The sequence below is a fragment of the Tauraco erythrolophus genome, chromosome 8 (genome assembly GCF_009769465.1).
Source record: "Tauraco erythrolophus isolate bTauEry1 chromosome 8, bTauEry1.pri, whole genome shotgun sequence".
Taxonomy (NCBI): Eukaryota; Metazoa; Chordata; class Aves; order Musophagiformes; family Musophagidae; genus Tauraco; species Tauraco erythrolophus.
The window spans coordinates 18,345,446-18,371,080 of NC_141472.1; the positions used below are offsets into that span (position 1 = coordinate 18,345,446).

The 25,635-nt window shown below is 36.5% G+C and overlaps 1 protein-coding gene across 1 annotated transcript in view; it reads left to right on the forward strand.

The window, feature by feature from the left end:
* SESTD1 (SEC14 and spectrin domain containing 1) overlaps window positions 1–25,635 on the forward strand; it is a 50,638-nt gene that overhangs the window by 16,066 nt on the left and 8,937 nt on the right. The window contains 10 exon segments of the mRNA XM_086615761.1: window positions 8,017–8,130; window positions 9,828–9,925; window positions 10,286–10,341; window positions 11,282–11,493; window positions 15,606–15,728; window positions 18,851–19,049; window positions 19,655–19,759; window positions 20,874–21,033; window positions 24,207–24,288; window positions 24,574–24,696. Coding sequence (XP_086471887.1) covers window positions 8,017–8,130; window positions 9,828–9,925; window positions 10,286–10,341; window positions 11,282–11,493; window positions 15,606–15,728; window positions 18,851–19,049; window positions 19,655–19,759; window positions 20,874–21,033; window positions 24,207–24,288; window positions 24,574–24,696 — 1,272 coding nt within the window.

Below are 25,635 nucleotides of genomic sequence, written 5' to 3' on the forward strand. Positions count from 1 at the left end.
AAATTCTCTGAACTGATTAAAGATTGATTCTGAAAGTGATTAAACGACTATTATGTGGTTATAAAAATCCTTAATGTTCCAAAATACTAAAATCCCCACCTCAAACGCTTTTATATGTGGATTTTTTTGGTGCCTTTAAAAACACACTGTAGTCTAGAACTTTCTACTGTCTTACTACAGGAGGTTTTTGTACTGATCATGAATTTTGAAATTAGCTATTGTTACTACATGTGTATCTTTGTCTTAGCTCTCAGTATTCTGCTTGGAAATTAGTTGTGACACAGTCATCCCCAATTTATTTTTTGAGAATAATGCTAATAAGCAGAGTATTGCTCTACAGAATGAAGAATTAATAACCCTTTGTAGGAAGTCTTCAAGTTTTTTATCAGATCTTCCAGTCCACTGTTTTAATACTGAGGCATCAAAATTTCTAGCTCTTATGGACTTTCTGAAAAATGGCATACAGGAGTTCCAATTTTGTATCAAAATCGTGTTTATTTAAATGCATCTCTCTTTTCATCTGCGTGTATCTTTTTTGCTGCTGCTTTAACACCAAAGGCGATAGGTCCTTTCTTTCAAAAACCTGGGCCAAATCAGGGAATTGTCCCTGTCGAGCTGGAGTACGTAAGCCTGTGTTTACATCACGTTCTAAATTCAGTCCGGAAGAAAGGGTGTGCTGGAAAATACCAGATTGTGTGTGCCTATTAGTCTCTTCTCCAGGATGGAAAAAAGATAGTGTGCTAATTATTATCATGAGCCCTGGAGGGGCAGGCGAATGAGTAGGCAAAACTGTTAGTTCTCGAAAGTGAAGGAGACAGTTATTGGGAGTTGGAGCTGACAGTCTGGCTTCTCTCTAGATTCTTCTAGCTGTTCTTGGGTTTCAAGTTTGCCAGGTTTCTGTACAATACTGACTAGATAAATTTTGTGTTTCTTGCTGTAATATTAAAGCAAATGATCGTTACATAGATTAGTGTTCCATATTAACAAATAACTTTCTATCCTACTCAGTGATTAATCAAATAGTTCTTCAAAAATGGATTGAAATAATATTTATCATCAAACAATAGGATTCTTCTTCTCCTTGGGTAGAGGAAGTCTTTGCTTTACAATTCCAGATATATGGACAGGTGTTTTGTCTGTTAGAAGTACCACAGTTATTCTTGGAAAAAAATCACCAGGAGAACAGTTGAGGTGGTATTTAAGTTTTTCCAGCAGCTGAGTTTGCTGGAGAATAAGCACAGATAACTTTCAAAGAAAATAATGAATGCCAGAGATTAATCTGATTGTGCTTTAGAAAACAATTAGGATTCACACTTAATTTAAAAAAAAAAAGTGGTTTTTTTTTTATACAAAAGCTGTCTTCAGTGTAGTGTGAAAAATGAACGTAGGTGTTCTTTGGTTTGTATTTCTGCACAAGCTGAAGTGCAAACTTATTCTCACAAAATCTGTCTTGTTCATTGAAGCTTTCCTTGTATTTTTCCAAAGCTGTTTGGATATGTAAGCTACTGGCATAACAAATCATCAAGAATCAATCCACTGAGAAAACAGGTTTAATATTGAGCCCAAAGGACTTTATCAAAATTCAGCATTTTATACCTGTCAACAGCTTGTGAGAGGGGAAGAGCTATCTGGGTTTCCCAGTGTTTCTTGGCAGAATTTTTGGGAAATGAACAAAAACCCCTCTACTTACGCCTGTTTGAATGAAATTTGTCCAAAATTACTGGTCAGGGACCAGGTAAGTATGATCAGCATTTAGCGTGCTTTATTAATGTGCTTTTTTAAAAAAGTATTTTAGGAATGACAGATTCTTATGTTCCAGTAAGTAAATGGAAAAAGTATTAAATATTTTGATGCTAGTCTATTAAAATTAGTAAATGAGACAGTGATGTTCTGTTCATATTGAGTAAATACCTTAATATACTCTTAGAGTTGCTACATTTGTAATCAGTTACCTTGCAGTGTAACAAATCGGAACAGATAATTTAAACATAGAGTCATAGAGTCATAGATTTCTAGGTTGGAAAAGACCTTAGAGATCATCGAGTCCAACCATCCCTAATCCCCATTAAACCATATCCTCAAGTAGCTCATCCACCCTATTCTTAAACACATCCAGGGATGGGGACTCAACCACTTCCCTGGGCAGCTTATTCCAGTGGCTGACAACCCTTTCAGAGAAGAAATACTTCCTAACATCCAACCTGAATCTCCCCTGACTAAGCTTATGCCCATTTCCTCTTGTTCTATCACCCGTCACTAATGTAAAGAGTCCTTCCCCTAACTCCCCACCATCTTTTCTCAAGTATTTATAGGCCGTAATCAGGTCTCCCCTCAGCCTCCTCTTCTCCAGGCTAAACAGCCCCAACTCCCTCAGCCGCTCCTCATAAGTTTTATTTTCCAGCCCCTTGACCAGTTTAGTCGCCCTTCTTTGGACTCGCTCCAGGAGCTCAATATCTCTCTTAAAGCGAGGGGCCCAAAACTGGACACAATATTCCAGGTGCGGCCTCACCAGTGCCGAGTACAGGGGCAGGATCACTTCCCTGCTCCTGCTGGTCACACTATTCTTGATACACGCCAGTATCCCATTGGCCTTTTTGGCCACCTGGGCACACTGCTGGCTCATATCAAGCCGGTAGTCAACCAAGACCCCCAGGTCCTTCTCCGCCAGGCAGCTCTCCAGCCACTCCTCCCCGAGCCTATAGCGATGCTTGGGGTTTTTATACCCCAAGTGAAGGACTCTGCACTTGGCCTTATTAAAGCTCATGCCATTGGCCTCAGCCCAACGATCCAGTCTGTTCAAATCCCTCTGAAGAGCCTCCCTACCCTCGAGCAGATCGACACAGCCTCCCAGCTTGGTGTCGTCCGCAAATTTACTGAGGGTACATTCAATCCCCTCATCGAGGTCATTGATAAAGATGTTAAACAGAACTGGACCCAGCACTGAGCCCTGGGGAACCCAGTTGTATAATATATATACAACATATATTATTGTATGCATGTGTTCTTGCAATTAGTTGCATTTCTACCACTTTTACATAACATCAAACAGCTAATACTGTGTATAACATATACGTTCTATTATTCTTAGGTGCATATTTAGAAAAAGATTCTAATTTCATGATTAGCATTACTTAGTACCCACATGGTCGTGAGGGTCATTTAAAATAAGTGAGAAACTGTGGCATATGTTGATAATGCACTTTCAGCCTATATAAACTTCTCAGGAAGTTGGGCACATCTGGCAAGAATTCTTTACAAAGAATTGTTAACTTAGCCAGACTTTTTGGTTATTGGATATTAGGTTGCTTGAAGTGTAAAAACCCACAAAACCCTCAAACAAAACCCACAAAACCCTCAAACAAAAAACTCAAAACCCCCAGAAAAACCCAAACAAAAACCACCAAAACCAGACTGACAAATTATAAGCAGTATAGATATGTGTATGTAATGAATTCTTTTCTCTGTTTTCATAATGATTTCATAAATTATTGACTTTTTTCTGTTCTGTGAAATTCAGTGCATTTTTAGTTTGTGTTGTGTAAATGGCAGTTACTAATAAATATTTTTTCTGAAGACATGACACCAATTATTCTTTTAAATAAATCTGATTTTTAAGACATTTCTACTTCTAACATTAAAAACAGGATTTAGTCCCCTTACAGTACTTCTGTACCTATTTCCAAGTATGACGTTTTTGCTCTGATAATAAATGTAGATTACCATCCAGTTTTTTTAAGATAATTTTCTTAGTTTGTCACAGAACTGAAATGTACTGCTCACTGATACTAAGCTGTGAAGTTTAATACAGGTATTTACTTCTCTCAGATCATCATATGCTTAGATTTCACTTGTTTAAATTTTGTGTTCTCAAGGAATATGCGTGTTGTGTTCTTTTGGAAAGTAACTGCTCCTTTCTAGATTCAGTAGTGTGGCTGCTGTGATATTACACACCTAAGAAAAAAATGCCTTGTTACTGAGGTTTTACATCATCCTGCCTTCTAATAGCTTCTGTGTTTAACTCTGTGACATTTTTATGAAAGAGCTTTTTCATTTCTTCCCTCAAGAAAGAAAGTTCAGATGGATGTTTTGAACATTTTGGGGGCACTTTTACATGTCCTATTGAATATCCAGAATTCCCCTCTGATCTTGAAATCTGCCTCTATCTCATTGCAGATGATCAATGAAAATAATTGCAAAAAGTAGCAAATAATGTACAGAGAGAGGTCAACTTTTTACAAACAGCATAAAACTCTTCCATAATGGAGGATAAGTGTCAGGGGTACTGTTGCGTGTGTCAAAATCATGGTACTAGAAAAAATAACTAGTCTCACTCCTGAGAAATAAAGGAATTTTGCAATTGAAGCACAAGACTTTGCAGTACATGGGATTTTTGTTTTGTTTGGTAGTTCTTAAAAAAGTTGTTTTGATTTTTATTAAAAAAATACAGCACTTGTACTTCTCCCAAACCACTGTTTTGAGTTATTTCTGCAAAGGCTTTCACAATGTTTTAGCAGGCCAATATTGTACAAAGCAAGCTTGCTGATTAAAATAGAGCAATGATGAGAGTTGCTACCACTCTTCTAGGTTTTAAAAAGAACTGAGTACAGATGATGATGATCACTCATCTGACAGCCTCTGGTCAGTAGCAAACAGGACGTGTTTGAAACCCACTAACACTGGCACCTGATTAGGTGTCATTGTTGTGGGAAGTGGGTGGATCAAGTGGGAAGGGAACCAAAGACTTAAGGATTCAATAATTTATACTTTTTTTCTGTCTTGCCATCTGTCCAGATCTATTAATTTACTCCTTAGGAAATTTAAGCTGTTCACTTCAACATCCAACTATAGTCTGCTGTCCATAGGTTTTTACTTTTAAGAAAAGTTTCTGTTTTTTTTTCTGGAGTCAACATGATAAGATGATTTTGAAAAAGAGGAAAAAAAGAAAAATCAGTCCAGTTGCAGTTTGGTAATGATAATTTTAGAAGAAAGGATGATGAATAATTCGAAGTAAGCTGTTAACAAAGTATTAAACTACGGAGGGTTTTAAAGAGCCCATGTGACTAAAAGCTTTGTGAAGTACAACAGAAAATACATTGAAGTGTGAAATTCAAATGCAAAGGTGGAATGCTCATTCATAAAGGAAAACGTTTTTCAGGATGTGGTAATTTGACATTTATTTTCCCAAAAGGTCAAAGGCAGTCACTGATTGGATTTTGAAAAGTTTCATGAATCTGTGACAGCAAAAGTTTGCATGCTATAGGTGCTGAAATTTAAGTAGAATTCATGTTTTTAAAAGTGTCTTATCTTCTCCCTGTGCAACACCATGCCTGTTCTTCAACTTTTTTTTTGTCTCTCAATCTATGTTGCTATGGACTATTAATCTGTAGTAGCTGATTAAAACAATGTTTCAGAAGCTTCAGAGAAGCAAATTGCACTTTTGACACCTAGAAATATCAAAGTTGCTATTTTAAGGCATATGGAGTGTGTTACTTTAGCACTGCCTCTAGTCTAGGTCTAGAACAAGAGCTAAATTCTGTCCAAGAGCCTCCCTTCTGCCACCACCTTGTCAAAAATTCAAATGTTTGTTTTGAAGCCTTCAGACAGAATTTCTGCAGTTATACTGGTGAGCAGTCAATAAACTGTTTAAGAAACTGTTTATTTCTTTTAAAAAGAAGAAACCTACTCCTAGAAGACTTACTATTGAGGTGGAAGTTTTTTTCAGAATTTTTCTAATAAAGTAAAAAAGAAACTTGTGGCTTTTGACCTCCACTTGTGAGGTGGGAGTTTTTTGTCGGGGGATTGTTTTCTTGTATAGCTAATATATGTTACGGGCAGGTTTGGCTTTGCAGGAGAAAAATAATTAAATGTTTCCCTGGTACAAGTTTGTAAAGCATATCCTTTGCCTGCTCTCCTTTCTGAAAGATCTCAGTTAAAAAAATGCAGTCCGTCTTTTTCTTCAGGCTATTTGGGTTTTTTTTGAACTAGTATTTAAGTGATGTGCACCAGCTGCCCTGTTTACTTTAGCTTCCACACCAAAATGTCCTGATTGAGTAAATTATTTTTCTTTATTATGAACTCATAGAGATGAAAAGAAAATGTTAAAATGGCCTAAAATGTAAATGTATGCCCAAAGAAGAAGGAACAAAGTCTTTGTTTTTCTTGGACCTAGAGTCATCTGGGGTTTGGTCTGGTTACTGGAATTGCTTAAAGAACATAAAAGCTAATTCCGTTTATGGCAGCTACATACCATTAAGAATACAGGAGAAGAGCCTCTATTTGCTGAATGTTGCTGGAAAATGTTCTTTTACATTAAATATTAGACCATTTATTTGGAACTACTCTGGATGCTTCAGTTATAAGAATTGAAAAATCACAGAGTAATTCCAATTGGAGAGGACCTCAGGAGGTCTGCAGTCAAGCTTCCTGCTCAAAGCAAGGTTATCTGTGAGATTAGACCAAGTTACTCAGGTCTTTATCCGCGGATAAAGACCTGAGTAACTTGGTTTAATCTCGCTTCCAAAAGTGTTTCAAGGATGGAGGCTGCACAACCTCTAATTTCAGTTTTTAAAGATGATCAGTGGTTGTTTACTTGAATGGCTTTTGATCCCAAAACTTATTTCAGAAACATAGTCATTTCATCAATGATTTGCGATATCAGTTGATGTAGTGATCTAAACAGATCTGAACAGTCCTGAAGTAGTGGAAAACAAGGCGCTTGAGGTAATTTTAAGGAGAAAATCTCCAAGTTTAGTATGGGTTTTTTCTCTTCCAGCGTCTGCAGGAACATGGAGCTGGACTTAGAAGTAGAAGGCTCTTTCCAGTTGGCTCTTTTCATATTTTTCTTGTCCCCTGCAAAAATATGTACATGATCTGAGATGTTCTCAAAATTCTATTTTTTTAAGAAATTTCTGGCTATATATTACCAATATGTCTGCTTCCATATGGAGTTTTTTTCCACAGGAGTTATTCCAGGCGTTAAAGGAACCTGTGCTGCTAACATTTGGTTCAGGTTTATATGAATAAGGCTCAGCCAGGAGCCTCTGGAATGCAGAAATGAAGGGAAGAGTTTAGTCTTCTGACTAGCAGTGAACCTGTGTTTTCCTTTATTTCCTGAAGTGGTGGTTGATGAACTAGATTTGTCTCCTGGGTGAATGACTCAGGCTTTTAAGCATACTAAGATTTGAATTTGACTACTCATGGAAAGAGTATGGTTTATCCAACTTTTAGAATCATAGAATGGTTTGGGTTGGAAGGGACCTTCACAAGAACATCTAGTTCCAATCCCCCTGCTGTGGGCAGGGACATCTTTCACTAGACCAGGTTGCTGAAAGCCCCATTCAGCCTGGCCTTGAACACTTCCAGGGATGGAGCATCCACAGCTTCTCTGGGCAACCTGTTCCAGTGCCTCACCACCTTCAGAGTGAAGAGTTTCTTCCTTAGATCTAATTGAAATCTACTCTTTTTCAGTTTAAAACCACTACCCATTGTCGTATCAGGGAGGGGATCCTATCAGGGATAATTATTTTAGTATCTTGCTGAGCATATTTGCACACTAAATGCAGACACTTAACTTTTATGGCACAAATGCACCTCTCGGACTGGAAGTATTACAAGAGAGTGATAAAAATACTAAGTGCTTTGCAGTATGATATCTTGCTACTATAGTCACTAAAAATAGATCGTGTGGTGTATGACTTGATCAAGAAGTATCAGTTTCCACCAAGAAAACAGTTATTCAAGAAAAGTTTGTTTTTCCTATTGTAAATAGAAAAGGTGGTAGCGATGGTGCTTTTAGAGGACCGGGTATGGGATATAACCTGCGTATCAAAATTACCTGTCTTTTATAGGCCCACATTAATTGTAACCAGCCATTTATACATTTAGCAGTAAAAGGGTCGCTTTCTCTGAACCACAGGATCTGCTCAGTACCTCTGGACAAACCTATCTTCTCAGATACATAGGGAAAAAAATGAGTGTTATTTACAAGGGTACATAAAATTTCTTTTATTGTTGCAGGTTATTTTAGTATCTGCCAACAAGCTGACTCGATACATAGAACCATGCCAACTAACAGAAGATTTTGGAGGAACTCTTACCTATGATCACATGGATTGGTTGAATAAGAGACTGGTTAGTTTTCTGTTGTGAGTTTTTTTTCAAATGTCTCAGTCTTGAGCCATGAATATATATAGCACTAAAGAACGCTTTTAATTTATTCTTCATTGATACTTGTTTTTCAGTTACTTAAGTTGAATTTTCAAAGCAATATTTAATCTTCAATGAAACAGTGTATTCCTTTCCCATGCAATCTATTCTTAAAATGTGCATCTCCATCTGGGATCTCCTGGTCAAGGAATATTCCACAGTGTGTCCCAGCTGCAACTGCCTAAAGCCTTCAAACATACTTTGCAGCCAGTCTCGCAGCAGTACTTCCCCTCTCAAGAAATTGGAGGGCTTACACCATGTATACCATGTTTCTTTTTTGCTGAATCTCGTCAAATTGTGAGTTCAGATCCAAGGGCAGAGACAGCATCATCTGCCGTGCAGCTTTTTTCTGCTGGCCTTTGCATGGCCTTTATGTGTCCGTGGATTAGGGCAAAGCAGCTTGTTTCTTCTCTGCCTGAAACTGAGAGTGCCTGGGCACAGGGGAGGGATAGTTGCGTTGTCCTTTGTATTTGTCTGGTGTATACAAATCTGGCCTCTACTCACCTATTCCTGTGTTCATAAAATTCGTAAGGACAGTACTTCCACTCTAGCTGGGACTTTTACTTTGTATTTAGTTCAGACTACAACTGAAAATTTCATTCTCCTTTCTCCTCTCTTGTCTTGTTCACTTGTTTTGTGTATTAATGAGGAACCTCCTCCATTGCAACTCCTGAATTCTGAAGTTAGACAAGAGGGCAGAAAGGTTGTTTAAGGTACTAGCTGAAAAATAGCTTACAACTGTTTATACGTTTTAATTCTATGGATTTTTTTTTTCCCCCTTTTGTAACAACTGAATTTAGCTTGTATTTTAGAAACCACTCTCTTATAAATTGGGTTTTAAGGACCTCATGTCCTTTTTGGTTTTCCCTGAAACTTAAGTAGTCCTAGATAGATTAAAGAAGGTTCATCTGCAGGCTGTTGATTAATAATTTATTAACACCAAAAAGACCTGAAAGTTATTGCACATGTCGCTTATGGCACCAAATCATGCCCAGTTCTGTTGAAAAACAAAACCAAACCAACAGAAAATCAACCCTTAGAAATCGGGTACAGAGGAATTATCAGAACAGTACCCAGTGTCTGACTATACAGCCTTGTTATCTGAGATCAGAAGCCCCTATATTCAAAGGAACTTGTAAGAATATTTCTTTCTATATAATACACCTATCTTTTATCTTAGTTATTCATTAAAATATATCCCATATCTGGAATATTCATAAAGTTGATTATTTTAATTCATTCAAATGAGCTGCCAGATGCTTGTGTAACATGCCTTGATTCTCTAGCATTACTCTTAAGGTTTACTTAAAGGCTTAAATGAAGATGTAGGATAAATATGTCCATAAGAATTGACAGGTTTTGCAGAAATCTCAAAATTTTTCAGAATTCAGTCCATCTTCATTACATTCAGTGTAACATTTACTATCTCCCTAAGAAATTTTTGTGCTCTTAAGTGTTCCCTGAACAGAACATTGTATTTTCTGCTCTTTCTACCCTACCATTTGAATGTTGGGAAATAATTACACTGTGTAGAGATTGAAGTGTGCTAACAGAACTAATGGATAAGTTTGCACTGATGCCTTTGATACTGCCACTTAAATTAAAACCTGCCTCTTATTTAGGTATTTGAAAAGTTTACGAAAGAATCAACATCCTTGCTGGATGAGCTTGCTCTAATTAACAATGGAAGTGATAAAGGAACTCAACAAGAAAAAGAAAGGTATGTGATTTGCTTTTTGAAACCAGCGCATTTGGATTATAAAATTTCATTGGAAATTTAAACAATATTGAAAATATGATATGTCTTAAACATTTTGAAATGTGTAAATAAATTCTGAAAGCTTATAACATAGACTACAAAATTCATCAGTATGTGTGTATAGATGAATGCTCATTTGGCTACTGACTACATGCAGCTGCACTTCTGGTTTGATACAATGAGTTGAAAAAGTGATAACTACTGAATGAGAAAAGAAACATACAGTCTCTTAACAGCATCAGCTAACTCTGGCCTTAGTTTGAATTTTTTAGTGCTGCTATAATACAAATTATTAATAATGTGTTTGTTACTTTATTCAAGATCAATAGATTTGAACTTCCTTCCATCGGTTGATCCTGAGACGGTATTGCAGACAGGTATAGTAAGTCGAAAAAATGATAGTGTTAGTAAAGTAACATTTTTCATTTTTAAACCCCAAGTGAAAGCACGGAGGGCACAATAATTATCTTAGCCATCGTCACAATGTAACAAGCTTATCAATTAATGTCATCTTTGCTGGATTAAAAAAAAGTGATGTTAACAAATAAATAGAACTCCAAATGTGTCTTTTTAAATAATTTTTAATAATCCTGATAATATATTTACATTATCATAATTAATATGTTTAATTTTGAGAATATGTTGTTTCTAGATGATTTCAATATGCTGGCATTATAGAATGAATTTATCTCAGTAGCCACCAAATGGTTACGATACAGATCGCATTTCCTACACAATTCTGATAATCTGTGTCAGCCTAGTTCTGAGCTGACCATCTGTAAAAATGAAGCTCTAACACTTCACTGCTTAGACTTTCCCTCCAGCTTTAAACAATTAGGGGTTCTTTGGTTGAAATTATTAAACTCTTCCAAATAAACTTACCCATCTCTTAAGGGTAAATATGAACAGTCTGAGGTTTTAGATAAAAGGCTTCTGTCTTCCATAGTTACAAGTACTGTTACTTTCACAAGCTGCAAATCCACCTATAATGTATTATTCTTAGAATTTGATAAGAATTTAGTTTTCAAGGTAAAAACATTTTTTAAATGTTAATTCTTTACTGCCGAAACAATACAATAAGAATTCAAAATTATCCCAGGAGAACTATGACATGTAAAAGCTGCAGAGCAAACACACTTAAAGGCTATCTGTGCCTATCTGTGTAGCCATATAAAATATGAAGTCCAAGATGCTTATTTCCAAAATGTGGCAAAATCTATTTGAAATCTTAAGACACGTTCATTTCACAGTAATATATGCTAAATAATTTAAAGTTGCTTGCTGCAATTAACCACATCATTATATGTATTCTTAAAGGTCATGAGTTACTATCAGAGTTACAACAGCGTCGATTCAATGGTTCAGATGGAGGGGTATCCTGGTCTCCAATGGATGATGAGCTACTTGCTCAGCCACAGGTCATGAAGCTCCTAGACTCACTCAGAGAGCAATATACCCGCTACCAGGAAGTTTGCAGACAACGTAGCAAGCGCACACAGCTAGAGGAGATTCAGCAGAAGGTAATGCAGGTAAGCTTGGAGATGTTCTTTAATACTATGAGGTGGAGGTTCTAGCTTAAGTTCCAGACTCTTTCCTGCAAAACTGAGAATCAGAGGTGAGAGCTTCATGACTCCTTTCACTCTGATTCAAACTTAGTAGTTTCACTTGATGCTTTACACTGTGGCTACCACAGTGACTTTCTGAAGGCTGTTCTGATACACAGAGGTGATCAGAAAAGTGCTGTCTTGGCGTCAGGCTGAAGAACCTACACATTGTCCCTTGGTGTACTGTGGCAGTGTGCTGTTACATCATTGGAGGGGCAAATGCCTGACCTGTTAGCAGAGAGAGGAACGTTGACAAATGAGACACACTTGATTGTAATGTTTGAGGGGCTGGAGACCCTCCCCTGCCCCTGTTGTTTTAAGTTCCTGTTACTGAAGATGAGCCATTATTTATTCCTTTATTTGTTTAATGCTTGATGTGTTAACTAAGTTTAATCACTTTAACTCACTATATTTCAAGGTTACCCTAACAAGAATGAATATGAACCTTCCCAATCAATCGTGTGTTAAAGGTCATAATGAATTGGTTTGATCCTTTGGAAACAAGCATGTAATTGTCACCTTCAACATTTTCTCATCAGAGTCTCAGCAGAGAAAATCAAGGAAATGGAATTAATTTATTCCTCTTGTGTTTATTACTTGAAATGAGATTTGTTTTTAAGTTTCTGTATAGTTTGAAGATGTAGAAAATGGAATGGATATTGCTCTTAACCTTTCAACACTGACATTTCTAATGCATGAGGAGTGCAAATTAATTACTTGCAATTCACAGTGTTCCAGGTATGAGTAAAGATAAAACTAATCAATCTTGTTATTTCTAGCAGTGAAAATATAAATCTACTGAGGAAATAATTTTCACTTATGTAGTAATTCAGATTATTATACAGAAAAATTTAAAAAGCAAATGCCATCTTTTGATATGTTGAGCTGGAAATAATAAAAATGTGTAAGAAATGAAAATAATACTATATAGAAGATATTAGCACAGCTGTGGGTATAATCAGGTGAGATTTTTTTTTTTCCTCTGTTAAAGGTAGTGGTTGAACAAGATGTGCTGGTTGAAATGAAATTTATAGCTTACTTTGGTAAACTGACATTAATGCATTTAATAGACTTGTTTACTGGGACATCAGCCTCATTTTGCAATATTTGTATTAGAAATAGTTACTCGTTTACTCTGTCTACACTATGGATGCTACATAATAAGTGCACTGAGTCTCAGTACGCAGGAGGAAATGTGTTTTGCTGCTTTACCAAGATAATCTGTTGTATCAAGTGCATTTAAAAGCTCTCTAAATGGCATACAAATGTACGGGGAAAACTTCCTGAATCTAGAAATTGATTTAGTTTCCTTTTGGTTTACGGGAGGAAATTATGCTAACAGAGAAAATTTGGAAGATAATGATGGACTGGAGAAAACCAATAGAGTCAAAGTGCTATGGAATTTATTTTGCCAAAACAAAAAGAATTTGTGGTATTTTTAGTTGGAATGGGTGCATACATGGAAAGTTTTTCCCTTGTGTTACTGTTTTGTGTTGGTGGGTTTTTTAGTGTTTTCGTTTCTTGTTAGCTTTCATTACAATTACATTCCTATTTCATTCTTCATACAGGTTCTTACATTGCTAATCACTCCTGGCTTGCTTTTGTGGTCCTGTTTCATTTTCACTATTTGCTGCTTATGCTTCCTGTGAACTGCTTAGTTCTTACTCCTGTCTCAAAGCCCTCTTATCCATAACCACCTGTCTTCCCTTGTGCCTTCAGTATCCTACCCTCTCCTTTTACCTACCACTCTTACTTCTGTTCCGTAGTTTGTTTCTTTTTTCCTTTGTCTATCGTTCTGCAGTGTAAAGATGGCAATGATTTCCAGGCGTTTTCTGATGAGCAGTTCTACTAAACAGACTGCTGATGAACAACTCTATATGTTATGATAAATTCTAACTTGGTCCCTCCTTAGGCAGAGGTGTTAATTAATATTTTCTAATCTTAATTCACCAAAATTAATGTCAGGCCTTGCAGTAGTCTATAAACTATTTAAAAATATATTTTATGAAAATAACACCACTTCTTTCTGCACATCCCGTAGTGACTTTTCTCTCTTCAGTTCAAGTATCTGTCACGCAAGAACGGCTGTGTGCTAAGCTTGACAGTTTCAGAGGCAATGCGATAGTTGCTGGAAACTTGCGAAGGGGAGATGGTCTTGGTCAGAGCGGGCACTGCTAAGCAGTAGTCTTGCACACTGTTTGACTTGTATGAGAAGTCATTTCCATATATGAGTTTTCTGGGCTACACTGAGGTTCCAGGGGGACATCTGGGTGCCTTCACTTCTAGGTCCATTCCATTTTCAACCAGTAACAGCTGTGCAGAGTTGCTGAACACAACAGGAAGTTTCTTTTTAAACAAAAAGAACCTAGAACTGAGTCTTAATTCGCCCTAGAAATGATAAAAGTAAGGAAGACTCAGGATACTTTTGGAGCAAAGAATACCTGCTCTGAAAACAGTGCTGGGAGTAGGGGGGGGGGATGACGTGAAAAAGGCAGATGGGAAGATAGACATGATTACTAAGAGATGGGGTGGAATCATAGAATGGTTAGGGTTGGAAGGGACCTTAAAGATCATCTAGTTCCAACCCCCCTGCCATGGGCAGAGAAATCCTCCACTACACCAGGTTGCCCAAAGCCTCATCCAACCTGGCCTTGAACACCTCCGGGGATGGGGCATCCACAACTTCTCTGGGCAACCTGCTCCAGTGCCTCACCACCCTCTGAGTGAAAAATTTCTTCCTTATATCTAATCGAAATCTCCCCTCTTGCAGTTTAAAGCCATTGCCCCTTGTTCTATCACTGCACACCCTTATAAAAAGTCCCTCTCCAGCTTTCCTGTAGGCCCCCTTTAGGTACTGGAAAGCTGCGATAAGGTCACCCCGGAGCCTTTTCTTCTCCAGGCTGAACAACCCCAACTCTCTCAGCCTGTCTTCATAGCAGAGGTGCTCCAGCCCTCGGATCATCTTCATGGCCTTCTGTGATAGTGATGGTCATTCTTGATTACTGTTGCAATGTAGCCTAGCAGCACTAGGAAGATGGTCCAATTGGTCCCTTTTTCATTTGTCTTCATGGTTACGGTGTTACATTGTGTATTGTATTATATTTCCTGAAAAACTGTGTGAAGCTGTTCTGTCATCTTTGTTTAAACAGAAGTCACATTAAAGAGAGGAAGCTTGCTTCCTATGCTTTTCATTAAGGTTCAGAATGTGGAGGTATTCCTGCACTTCCTTGCTTCAGGACTCTAGGATTAAGTGACTTTTGCACTAGGTTTCATCATGGCTGTCTCTGTTTTCTAGATATTTAAAAATTTATCATAAATTTTGCTATAGATATAATTTGATAATTCAAATGTGTATAAGGAAACTAAAATTTGAGATACTCTTGCTTTACTTTGAATAATACTAATTTCAAATGAAATCGTTTCAAAATAAAAATAAAAGAAATCCAATGCTGTAGTCTAAAATTCTGTTGTCATGACCCTACAAAAATGTCCATAAAGGCAGATCTCATGAGATGTGGCCATTAAGACTCTGTAAGAGGCTTCTGTTATTTGAATAGAGAAAGATATAAATGTATAAAATATTAAGTGCTTGTGTAAATTTAATTTTGGAATAAGTACATATCCTGTACTTGAGTGTTAATACATTCAACAAAATTAGGAGAAGACTCTTAGATGTGAGGTTGAATACAGCGGTGCATTGTAATTCACTTGTGTTCGAACAAGATTTTTTTTTTTTTTGCCTGAGAGGTCCATTATCAAGAATATTGTGGTTTTATTGACAGAGATATGAAACGATAAGTATTGCATGACAAATCTGTTGCTAGCTGCCACCTGCTTTCATGGAGTTTCTACTTAAAGCTTTTGAAGATGCGAATGGATTCAACAAGACTTCTACAGATCCTAAAAAGATTTTTTTTTTTTTCTGTAAATGTATACTTACTTTGAAATATTTCTGCTTATGTTACAAAATTCTTTTTTTTACCAGTTTGTGTACTTGATTTGCTACTTTATTTTTGTCATCTTTGTCTTATTGACAGGTAGTCAACTGGCTTGAAGGACCTGGATCAGAACAGCTAAGAACCCAGTGGGGAATAGGTGATTCGATTAGAGCTTCACAAGCTTTGCAACAGAAACATGAAGAGATTGAGAGTCAGCACAGTGTGAGACTTCCCATACCCTTTTGAAGTAGCAAAAAATTCTAAGTACTTGTAGTTATGAGCAATATATTTTGGTTATGAGTATTTAGGAATTTTGCATAGTGCATGATTCTGTGGGTTGTAGGGGGAAGGTACAGTACCTGAGCAGTTTAAGAACTTAATGTGGTCATTATATGTACATGTTATTTATTTTGTTCTCCAGTGTAGAAAAAGACTGATTTCTATCTGATTTTTCTTGTTTTTATTATATTACAGCAGTTCTTAAATTTCATGTTGAGTAGGAGGAGTAAATTTCCTTTTTCCTCCCTGCCAAAATGGCTGAGAAGTCCTGTACTTCTCAGGTGAATAAGTTAATATTTTTGTCTTTAGTAAACTACGTTTACCAGTAGCTGAAACTGGCTTAACACTTTAATTGATTAAGACTTAAGATATAATTTATGTTATAAGTTATAATTTATATTGTATAATTTATAATGAAATCTTGAAGAGACTGTTTTGTAACCGTACTGACTTGATGGCTTTGGTTCTAATTTTGAAGACTTCCTAAGGTTCAGTAGAATTTTATCTTTCCATCAGATGATTAACTGTAATTGGGATATGAATATTCAGTGTTCCCAAAAGGAGTGTTGCTCTTTCTGACTTTCTGTGACGTAGATATTGACAAGTCTGTCCACTTTTCCTAAGTTCCCTTTACAGTCATGGCAAAGAAAATGATCACTGGGTTATAATATGAAGTGTAAAACATCTTACAGTTAAAATCCTAATTGGCAAGGAAAAAAAAAATAATCCCCCGCCTACTTCATTGACAAAAATAATTTTGAATATCTTTCAGTCATATTAGCACTTCAAACTCAAGAGCGAAAACAAGATTGGATGTAATTTGTTCTCACCTGGATGTTTGTAACAGAACTATGCTTTAGCTGGGACTAAATACAATCCTTGAAATCACTGAAATCCCACTGAACTTTGCAGGCCAGCCTACGGTTTGGTCATCACTAAAGCAGTGACAACATGAAACACTGGTGCCAACAGTCAGAAAAATTATTTTTTTAATTATTTTTTTTATATTATTTTATACCAGAATTGGTAATTGGGAGACCACTGGCTTACCTTAAATGTAGATTTTTTTTTATAAATTAAAACAATTTTTTTAACAGCACTGGGAAATGTGCTTTGCCTCTTCCCTTGGATTATTAAACATCTCATAATAGCTGAGTGTAATCTTCCTCTTTCAGTATTTTCCTATTTTTTTCTCCTAATAATTGAATTGACAGCTTGTATGCTTGCTTTCTTTCATCATCTCCTATTTATTGTTGATTATATTACTTTTGTTTTGAAGATACTTGAAAAAATGTTCGATTTGTTCTAAAGATTGGCTTTTTTACTTGTATTTACTCTGAAGTGGAAAAAAAAAAATTCTTAGGGAGATTTTTTTTTTTTCTTAGGGAGACTTTTTTTTTTCCTTGTTTGGAATATTCTGGGGTTTTTGTTTGATTTGGAGAGGGAGGTGGGGTTTTTTTTTGGATTTTCATTTTCTGACTGTTTTATTCATGAGCAATATACTAAAGGTGTTATTTTTGAGCAAATATTGGCCTTTTTCTCCATGGTTTTAAGCTGTCTTGTACAGTTGTGCTTAACTTTCCCCTATGGAGAGGACTGGTTTACCAGCCTCCTAATTTCACTGATAGCCTGACCAAATCAAGTACTACAACTGTTTTACTTATTTAATGCTAAAAATAAAAATTATTAATCTAGATTTTTGTTTGACTTCTTATGTTATAGTTGACTTGTCACACTCATAAGCTTTTGTTACTACCTTTAGACGTCGAACACGAGTTGCGTTGTGTAAACTGAGTTTATTAAACCTATGTATCTATAGTACATGTGTGACAATGGAAGATGTTTCCATATTATGTCGTCTCAGTTGCCCCTTTTAGGATAGATGAGAGATTTATTCTGCTCTTAATTTTTGGCTGGTTGCAAACTTTTTCATTGCTTTTTCCCCTCCTTGCATCTTTCCATACTTAGTTTCTTCCTGTGAGCAGATGGTAGAGGCAGCTTTGGATAAAAAGAAAAAAATTTCAGAATATGGATATTTTTACTCAATATTTGCATGCTTTGTAAAGAAATGATGCAAAAGCTGAAGGCATAATTTTAAAAAATTACAAGCATCCCAATAGGAGAGTGACAAGAATACTAATTAAATCAGATATTTTAGGCCAATAGATGGTGCTATTCCATAGCATTAGAAACGCGTAGGGCGTTTGAAGGTCGCCTTACTGTAGGCCAAAATAAAAGCTGTTGAGCAAACATGTTTTGCTTTACAGGCATCTCAGTCATGCAAGATGTGAATGTGATCTTGATGTATCAAGTAGTTTTTAAATCTCCCAGAATTGTTAAACATCTGAACTATTTTCTTTTGCAAATATACCACCATGACAACATAACTAACTCCTATGTATAGATTCAGTAATCAAAGCACTAGAAAAACAAATCGGGACAATTTGAATTGAGTAATAGAAAGCTTTCCTTAAATAGGAAACAAGGGTCATTTGAAGTTCCTGAACATGGATACTCTGTCTTACTTAGAAGATAGAGATTACTTATACTTTGGTGACAGTAGTATTTCTTTCTAAATGGTTTAAGAAAATTATTGCTGATTTCAAGGATGTCAATGAAAGTGACGCCTAGGTAGACTTATGAACAGCTTTTGTAATAGCTTACCCCTTGGCAAAAGGTCTTTTGTTTCAGGAGAGCACTATAAACATGTAAGCATTAGAAATTTGTTTAAAAATGGTGGAATTCCTCTGTTGGTTCAGTAAAATAGTTTGAGTGGGAATTTGTGATGGGAGCTGGTAGCCATGCCTTGTGATCTTCCCATCTTTCTGCATCCTTGTTTTATACTACAGTACATCTATTAAAATGCACTAAGCTCTTTTTGAGTTGATTGGAAATTAGGAATGTTTTTAACTCCTGTGTGAGATTTCATAATTATAGTGTAAGCTGTAGTAAGTTCCTTTTTTGAGCCTGATTATTGATTAGTCTGCAGTTAGGTGTATGACATTTTAAGAGAAATAGAATTATGTTTGGTATTAATTTAATGCTTAATTTTCTTGTGTTTGTAGGAGTGGTTTGCTGTTTATGTTGAGCTTAATCAGCAGATAGCAGCTCTTCTAAATGCAGGGGATGAGGAGGACCTTGTGGAATTGAAAGCATTGCAGCAACAGCTGAGTGATGTGTGTTACCGGCAGGCAAGCCAGCTGGAATTCAGGCAGAATCTATTACAAGCAGCACTTGAATTCCACAGTGTTGCCCAGGATGTAAGTTTTTCTTTTCAACTTTTCACAGGCTCACCTGTCAATATATTATTGCCTTAGTATTATAAATGTTGAATACATGGGAAAAAATTTAGGGAGTTGGGGAAATGCAATGTCATTTGGACAATGCAGTAAGCCTTCATTTACTATAATTGAAACACTAAGAAGATGGATTTCCTCTTTTTTTAGGAGGGAAGTGCTTTTGATACGTCTTACATTTCAATAGCTTTTGAAATAAAATGGTTACTAGGTAAAAAGTCAGTTTTTCTTGGTATTTTTTAAAATTAGAAGCATATGCATTAACTAAACTGCAATTTGGTGTACTTTTCAGTTTCTTTTTTAAATTCGCATTTATTCCTTTCCTATACTTGTCTAAAAAACAACTTGGCTTCCCCCCCCTCCCCATCTAGAGATGTATACTCTTGAAATTTTATAGGCAGATGAGTCATTTATCTTCCACGTTGACTTTCATTTCCTAGAGATGCAAAGAGTGACTTCTAAAATGACAGATTTCCAAACATTTAGAAGAAGAGTGCAGACTCAACCATTTGAAGCTCAAAACTTATTTATAAATATCAATATTTATGTTATTTTTCATTTTAGTTGTCTCAGCATTGGATGGCTTACTAGGAATGTTGTGTGTAGATGTAGCACCAGCAGATGGAGCATCAATTCAACAAACTTTAAAACTACTAGAAGAGAAATTGAAAAGTGTTGGTAAGCAAAATATTTGTGTTTCAGATACACACATTCTAATGAATGCATTACAAAAAACATCCAGTAATCTCACCACCTCCTTTAAAAAAAGACAGCAGAAAAAATAACATCTCTTTCGATTCGTAGCTAAGTAGTGCTCCACCTAACTACCTTTGACTTGCTTATGCTATCTACTGCATAGTATTTCTATCTGGGAAAATGATTTGGAAGTGTTTTCTTTTAAATGTTTTACATGTAATATAGATTTGTTATGTACTATTATAATGCATTTCATCTGTAAACAAACTTTTTCCTCACTAATCATCCTTAATATCTTAGGAATATAGTACTTAGATGATCTTTTTGTGTCTAGAACTGACCACTTCATGATTAGGATTATCTACTCAGTTTTAGAACGTTTGTGCTGAGCAGTAGCTTTGAATGTGCATGTTAATAAATGGCATGTTTAAGGTTGTTTATACTGTCAAGCATATAGAATAGATTATTCCAGTTAAAAGGGGCCTACAATGATCATCTAGTCCAATATGTTGTAGGAGAAAAAGCTTTGAAGCAAAACCATATATGGTAGAAGTAATTATGATTGGAATGTAACAGTTTGATGAATAAACTAGATTTTTCTTTAGGAAAACAGGGAGTAGAGCTGCCAAATAATAGATGTAACAGCAGATTCTAAGGGTTGGCATATCTCAGTATAGAAAAATGTATCAGCCATGTCAGATGTATTATAAAGTAGTAACTTCTACCAGGCATGGAAGAACATTCAGGCTACAACTGCTTAGCAGTGATAAATACTTTAGGTATTGTGCAACTGTGTGGATGAAAGATATTAATTAGCTATTTATATGCTGAAAAGTTAATACCCACTGTCAGCTTTTATTCCTTCTCTTGTTATCTTCTAGGTCATAAAATAGCAAAGCCTTAGCTCTTCATTAGTATAGACAAATGCTCACTCACACTTAAAAGTTGGAAAGGGCAATGAAAGACATAATGTCCTTTTCATTTTCCAGCCTTCCATCTCAGGTTCTGTTGCATTTCATAGCTCTATTTGAGAAAAAAAAAAACCCACAAATTTATAAGAATGACTATTTAGTTTCATTTTTTCTTTATTCCTTAGACTTAGGCTTGCAAGGCTTGCGTGAGAAAGGTCAAAGTCTTCTTGATCAGATCTCTAATCAGGCATCCTGGGCCTATGGAAAAGATGTGACCATTGAAAACAAAGAAAATGTGGACCATATCCAAGGAGTGATGGAAGATATGCAGCTTAGAAAACAAAGGTAATATCAACAGTTCTAGTCATTAAGATTTGTGTGCTGATAGGTCGTGATATATATTTATAAAATATATAATGATACATATATATAAATATATGTAATTTATATATGTATATATAATATATATATTTTTTTAAAGAGACCATTTTGCTTTATCTTCAGTTAAGTGATATAGTACAACTGTAGATACACTACAAATATAAATTAAATGGGACATAAGCTTCCCTGCTTAGTCTGTTGCAGCATATTCCTAAATCCAAGCACCTTTTGTATTTCAGTACTGGATGGAGTATTTGAGTGCTTTCCTGTACTTGTAAATGCTCAAGAATTATACATTCCTTTTTATACAGAGTTAAGGAATGGATGCAAGAGGCATCTTTATGTGTTAGCAGTTTGAGATGGAAGGTATACTAAGACTATAGTAGTGATGATGGCTCTAAAATTATGTGTTATGTACACACTTGTTTCTCCTCTTTCAGAGCATCTGCCCTTTGAACGTTGCGTTTTCACTCCTGATGACAGGAAGAAAGATGAGCTGGTGTCAGGGGGCCAGGGTACAAAATGGGAGGCAGAGTTCAGTTTTCAAAACATGGGTTTTTTGTGAGTTTTCGAAAAAGATAGGGTGAGGAATAAAGTTGTAGTAGAGAAAAATGCTGGGGAGAATTGAATTTGCGAGAAGGATGGATTCTGCCATCATCCTCTTCTTCCAAGCCTTTCATGGATTATTTTTTCTTAAAGGTGCAGTAGTACTGCCTTTTTTTTTCTGCTCAAAAGTGGCAGAATCAGATGATGTTGCTCATTGATACTGCTGGAACCCCTGAGACAATAAAGTGCTCTCCATAGAAAGTGCCTAAACTTTGAGGGCAATGGCTGAACAAAAGGTGCCTCTAGGGAACAACAAGGTCTGATGAGCATCAAGTTGCTTATTTTAGGAATTAATTCTACCATTCACAAATTGTTTTTGTAGGTATTTTAGTGTAAGAAAACCATGAGTTTTGATAACACTTAGAAAAGGTACTGTTCTATATTATTATATATTATTATATATACTACAATATATATTATACTTAAAAGTGTGTCCTCTGAATCCTATTTACTTGAGCAGCATGTGTGTTTAGAGGGCCAACTGTGAAGAGCTATAGAGGACCATGTGTCATTGTGCAATAAAATGGTAGTTGGAATTCAGTACCGAGAAGAGAAATGCGCGTAAGAGAAGGAAAAACTTTGCATATGTAGTAATGGATTCTAAACCAGCTGTTAAGTCAAAGATAAACATTGGAAAACTTTTGCAAAAATTGCTTTAATGTTCACTCATACTGTAAGAAGCAAGTAGAACACCCAAATAATTGGGAAAGGAATAGAAAACTGAAAGGAAAATGTCACTGTGTCACTGTATAGATTTGTAGTGTACATTTTTGTTTTAAGTGTTACACAATTCTGGTCTCTATTCTCAAAAGGCTGCCCAGACAGGTTGTGGAGTCTCCTTCTCTGGAGATGTTCAAAACCCACCTGGACGCGTTCTTGTGTGATCTGATCTAGGTGGTCCTGCTCAGGCAGGGGGATTGGACTACATGATCCTTTGGGGTCCCTTCTAATCCCTAACATTCTGTGATTCTGTGAAAAGGGATATAGAATTATGAGAAGTAAATTTGAGGATCAAAAAGTCAATAAAATGTTCAGACAAAGATACAAAGCAGCTTCTGGATGATGAATGATTAAACAAAGTTCTTCAGTCTGGAGGCGAGGCAAAAAAATACAATAAGGACTACTATCTCTCAATAGTAGCATTTAATAGTAATTTTTGGGACAATTCTTTTTTTTTTCCAAATTCTATTGACTGTTTCTCATTTATTGATATACACCTAATGTTTATTTTTAGGAGCATTTTGCTGCTTTATTTATTCTTTTAGAACCCATAAACTGCTTTCCTGCATTATTAGAGCAACAAATTTCCTTTCTGTAAGCACTACAGGACATGTAACAAAATGCAGCATGGTAACAACTGTTCTTTGGAAGTGCTTATGTTTGCAACCGGTTTGAAAAAACAGATCTGTGCATACCATCTTTTGCATTCACTTATAGTGCTAACTGTTGTTGACATTAGTAATTCCATTTGCACTGGACACGAGTCTGAATCTTGCTATCTACTTAGTAGGCTCTGAAATTTAAGTGGAAAAGTCATTCTGCTAAATGTATTAGCATAGCTCTCACTGTGGAAAGAAAAGAACTTTCGATAATAACTGCAAAATATGCTTAATTCAGAACAAGAGTATTAAAATTAGTTTTTATATGAATTAGATTTTGAAATACTTCCTGACAAGTTATAGCAAAGGACATCATCGTATAAGGGTTCAATTATTACAATCTTTAGTTAGCTAAAAAGAAAAAAGGAAAAAGATTTATTAAGCTTATTTTACAAGGACATGTAGTGATTATACAAGGGGAAATGGCTTTAAATTGAAAGAGGGCAGATTTCGATTAGATATAAGGAAGAAATTTTTCACTCAGAGGGTGGCAAGGCACTGGAACAGGTTGCCCAGAGAAGTTGTGGATGCCCCATCCCTGGAGGTGTTCAAGGCCAGGTTGGATGAGGCTTTGGGCAACCTGGTGTAGTGGAGGGTGTCCCTGCCCATGGCAGGGGGGTTGGAACTAGATGATTTTTCAGGTCCCTTCCAACCCAAACCGTTCTATGGTTAACATCCTTTATCAGTCCTCATTTTATTCTCTAAGAAAACTTTGTGACCAGTTCACAGTACCATTCAGAATTATGCTAGGTTTAAGCCAGCTTTCACCTAGACTTCAGTAGGAAAAGGTCGGTCTTAGCCATGTGAGCCTCTGCGTGACTTGCAAATCTTACCAGAGCAACAAGGTTAGGAACCTGCCATGCAGCTGGAAGGCCTTGTAGCTACTGCTGGTATCAGTATCTATAGCGTAACCATATTGGGAGTCTTGAGGGTGGTGATTTTAGTGGGTTGTAGTGCTCAGTTCTATTTATTGCACGTTTCTTATTGTTATGTGAGGCATTACGTATTTTGGCCAAGCTAAGCAGCACAGAAATGCTTTAATCAGCTTTACGTGAACATTTGCATCTTAATGTTGCTCACTAAAAACATCGCTGTCAAAGTGAGTGTATTGTCTGCTCTACATGTGTTGGTGAGTCTGTGCTACTGTTTAAGGTGCGAGGATATGGTGGATGTGCGGCGACTGAAGATGCTTCAGATGGTACAGTTATTTAAATGTGAAGAGGATGCCGCTCAGGTATGGAAATGCCCACGGAAATTTCATCGTTCTGGTCTTTGTAGTCCACTGGCTAAACTTGTGTGGATTGATAGTTGTACAGTATTATTTTTGTCAAATGTAATTTTGTTTAGTGAATTTACAGTGAAAATAAAGAACACAGCAATGACTGAAAATAGTATATTTGGTGATTCCATGCATGACCTACCAGCTTGTGATATATGCTAGTACTGAAGTTGCTTCACCCTTCTGGATTAATTTCTTTCTGATTTACTAGGTTTTATTCTTTTAACTTGTGTTTTTAAGGCAGTAGAATGGTTAAGTGAACTACTGGATGCTCTGCTGAAGACACACATCCGATTGGGAGATGATACTCAAGAAACAAAAGTTTTACTGGAGAAACATCGAAAATTCGTTGATGTTGCACAGGTGAAATGAATTACTTTTTAACAATATGGGTTTTGGACAGTTTCAGATGATCTCCTACATAGAATTGGTACCTGTATGAACAATCATGGAACAGCTGTTACTGGTCTTAATGGTTTGGCTCAGTGTTGGAATGAAGAAATTGCGATTGCTGGAATGGAGATGAGCCTAATGAGATTTGAAGTTCCATCAGCAATAGCGATGCTGCAGTTCACTACCTTAGTTTATTCTGTTTCACACAGACATTGCAAACCACAAAGCACAAAGTTCACATGGACTTCTGTAAAAGGCATATATTTCAAACACTCATTATAATGACTTTTGAAGGACTGTAATCAAAATGCTGAAATATGGATGGGTTTAGTCTATTTTGTGCTGTACTTCATGAAACAACCTGTCCTTCTGTTGGTTTTCTAGATGGAGTTGACTGGTGTATGACAGTCCTGCTTGTACAAGGAGTTTTAGCACTAGCAGAGTTAGTGGTTGAACATAGATTTCATAGATTTCTAGGTTGGAAAAGACCTTATAGATCATCGAGTCCAACCATCCCTAATCCCCATTAAACCATATCCTCAAGTAGATCATCCACCCTATTCTTAAACACATCCAGGATGGGGACTCAACCACCTCCCTGGGCAGCCTATTCCAGTGGCTGACAACCCTTTCAGAGAAGAAATACTTTCTAACATCCAACCTGAATCTCCCCTGACTAAGCTATGCCCGTTTCCCCTTGTTCTATCACCCATCACTAATGTAAAGAGCCCTTCCCCAACCTCCCCACCATCTTTTCTCAAGTATTTATAGGCCGTAATCAGGTCTCCCCTCAGCCTCCTCTTCTCCAGGCTAAACAGCCCCAACTCCCTCAGCCGCTCCTCATAAGTTTTATTTTCCAGCCCCTTGACCAGTTTAGTCGCCCTTCTTTGGACTCGCTCCAGGAGCTCA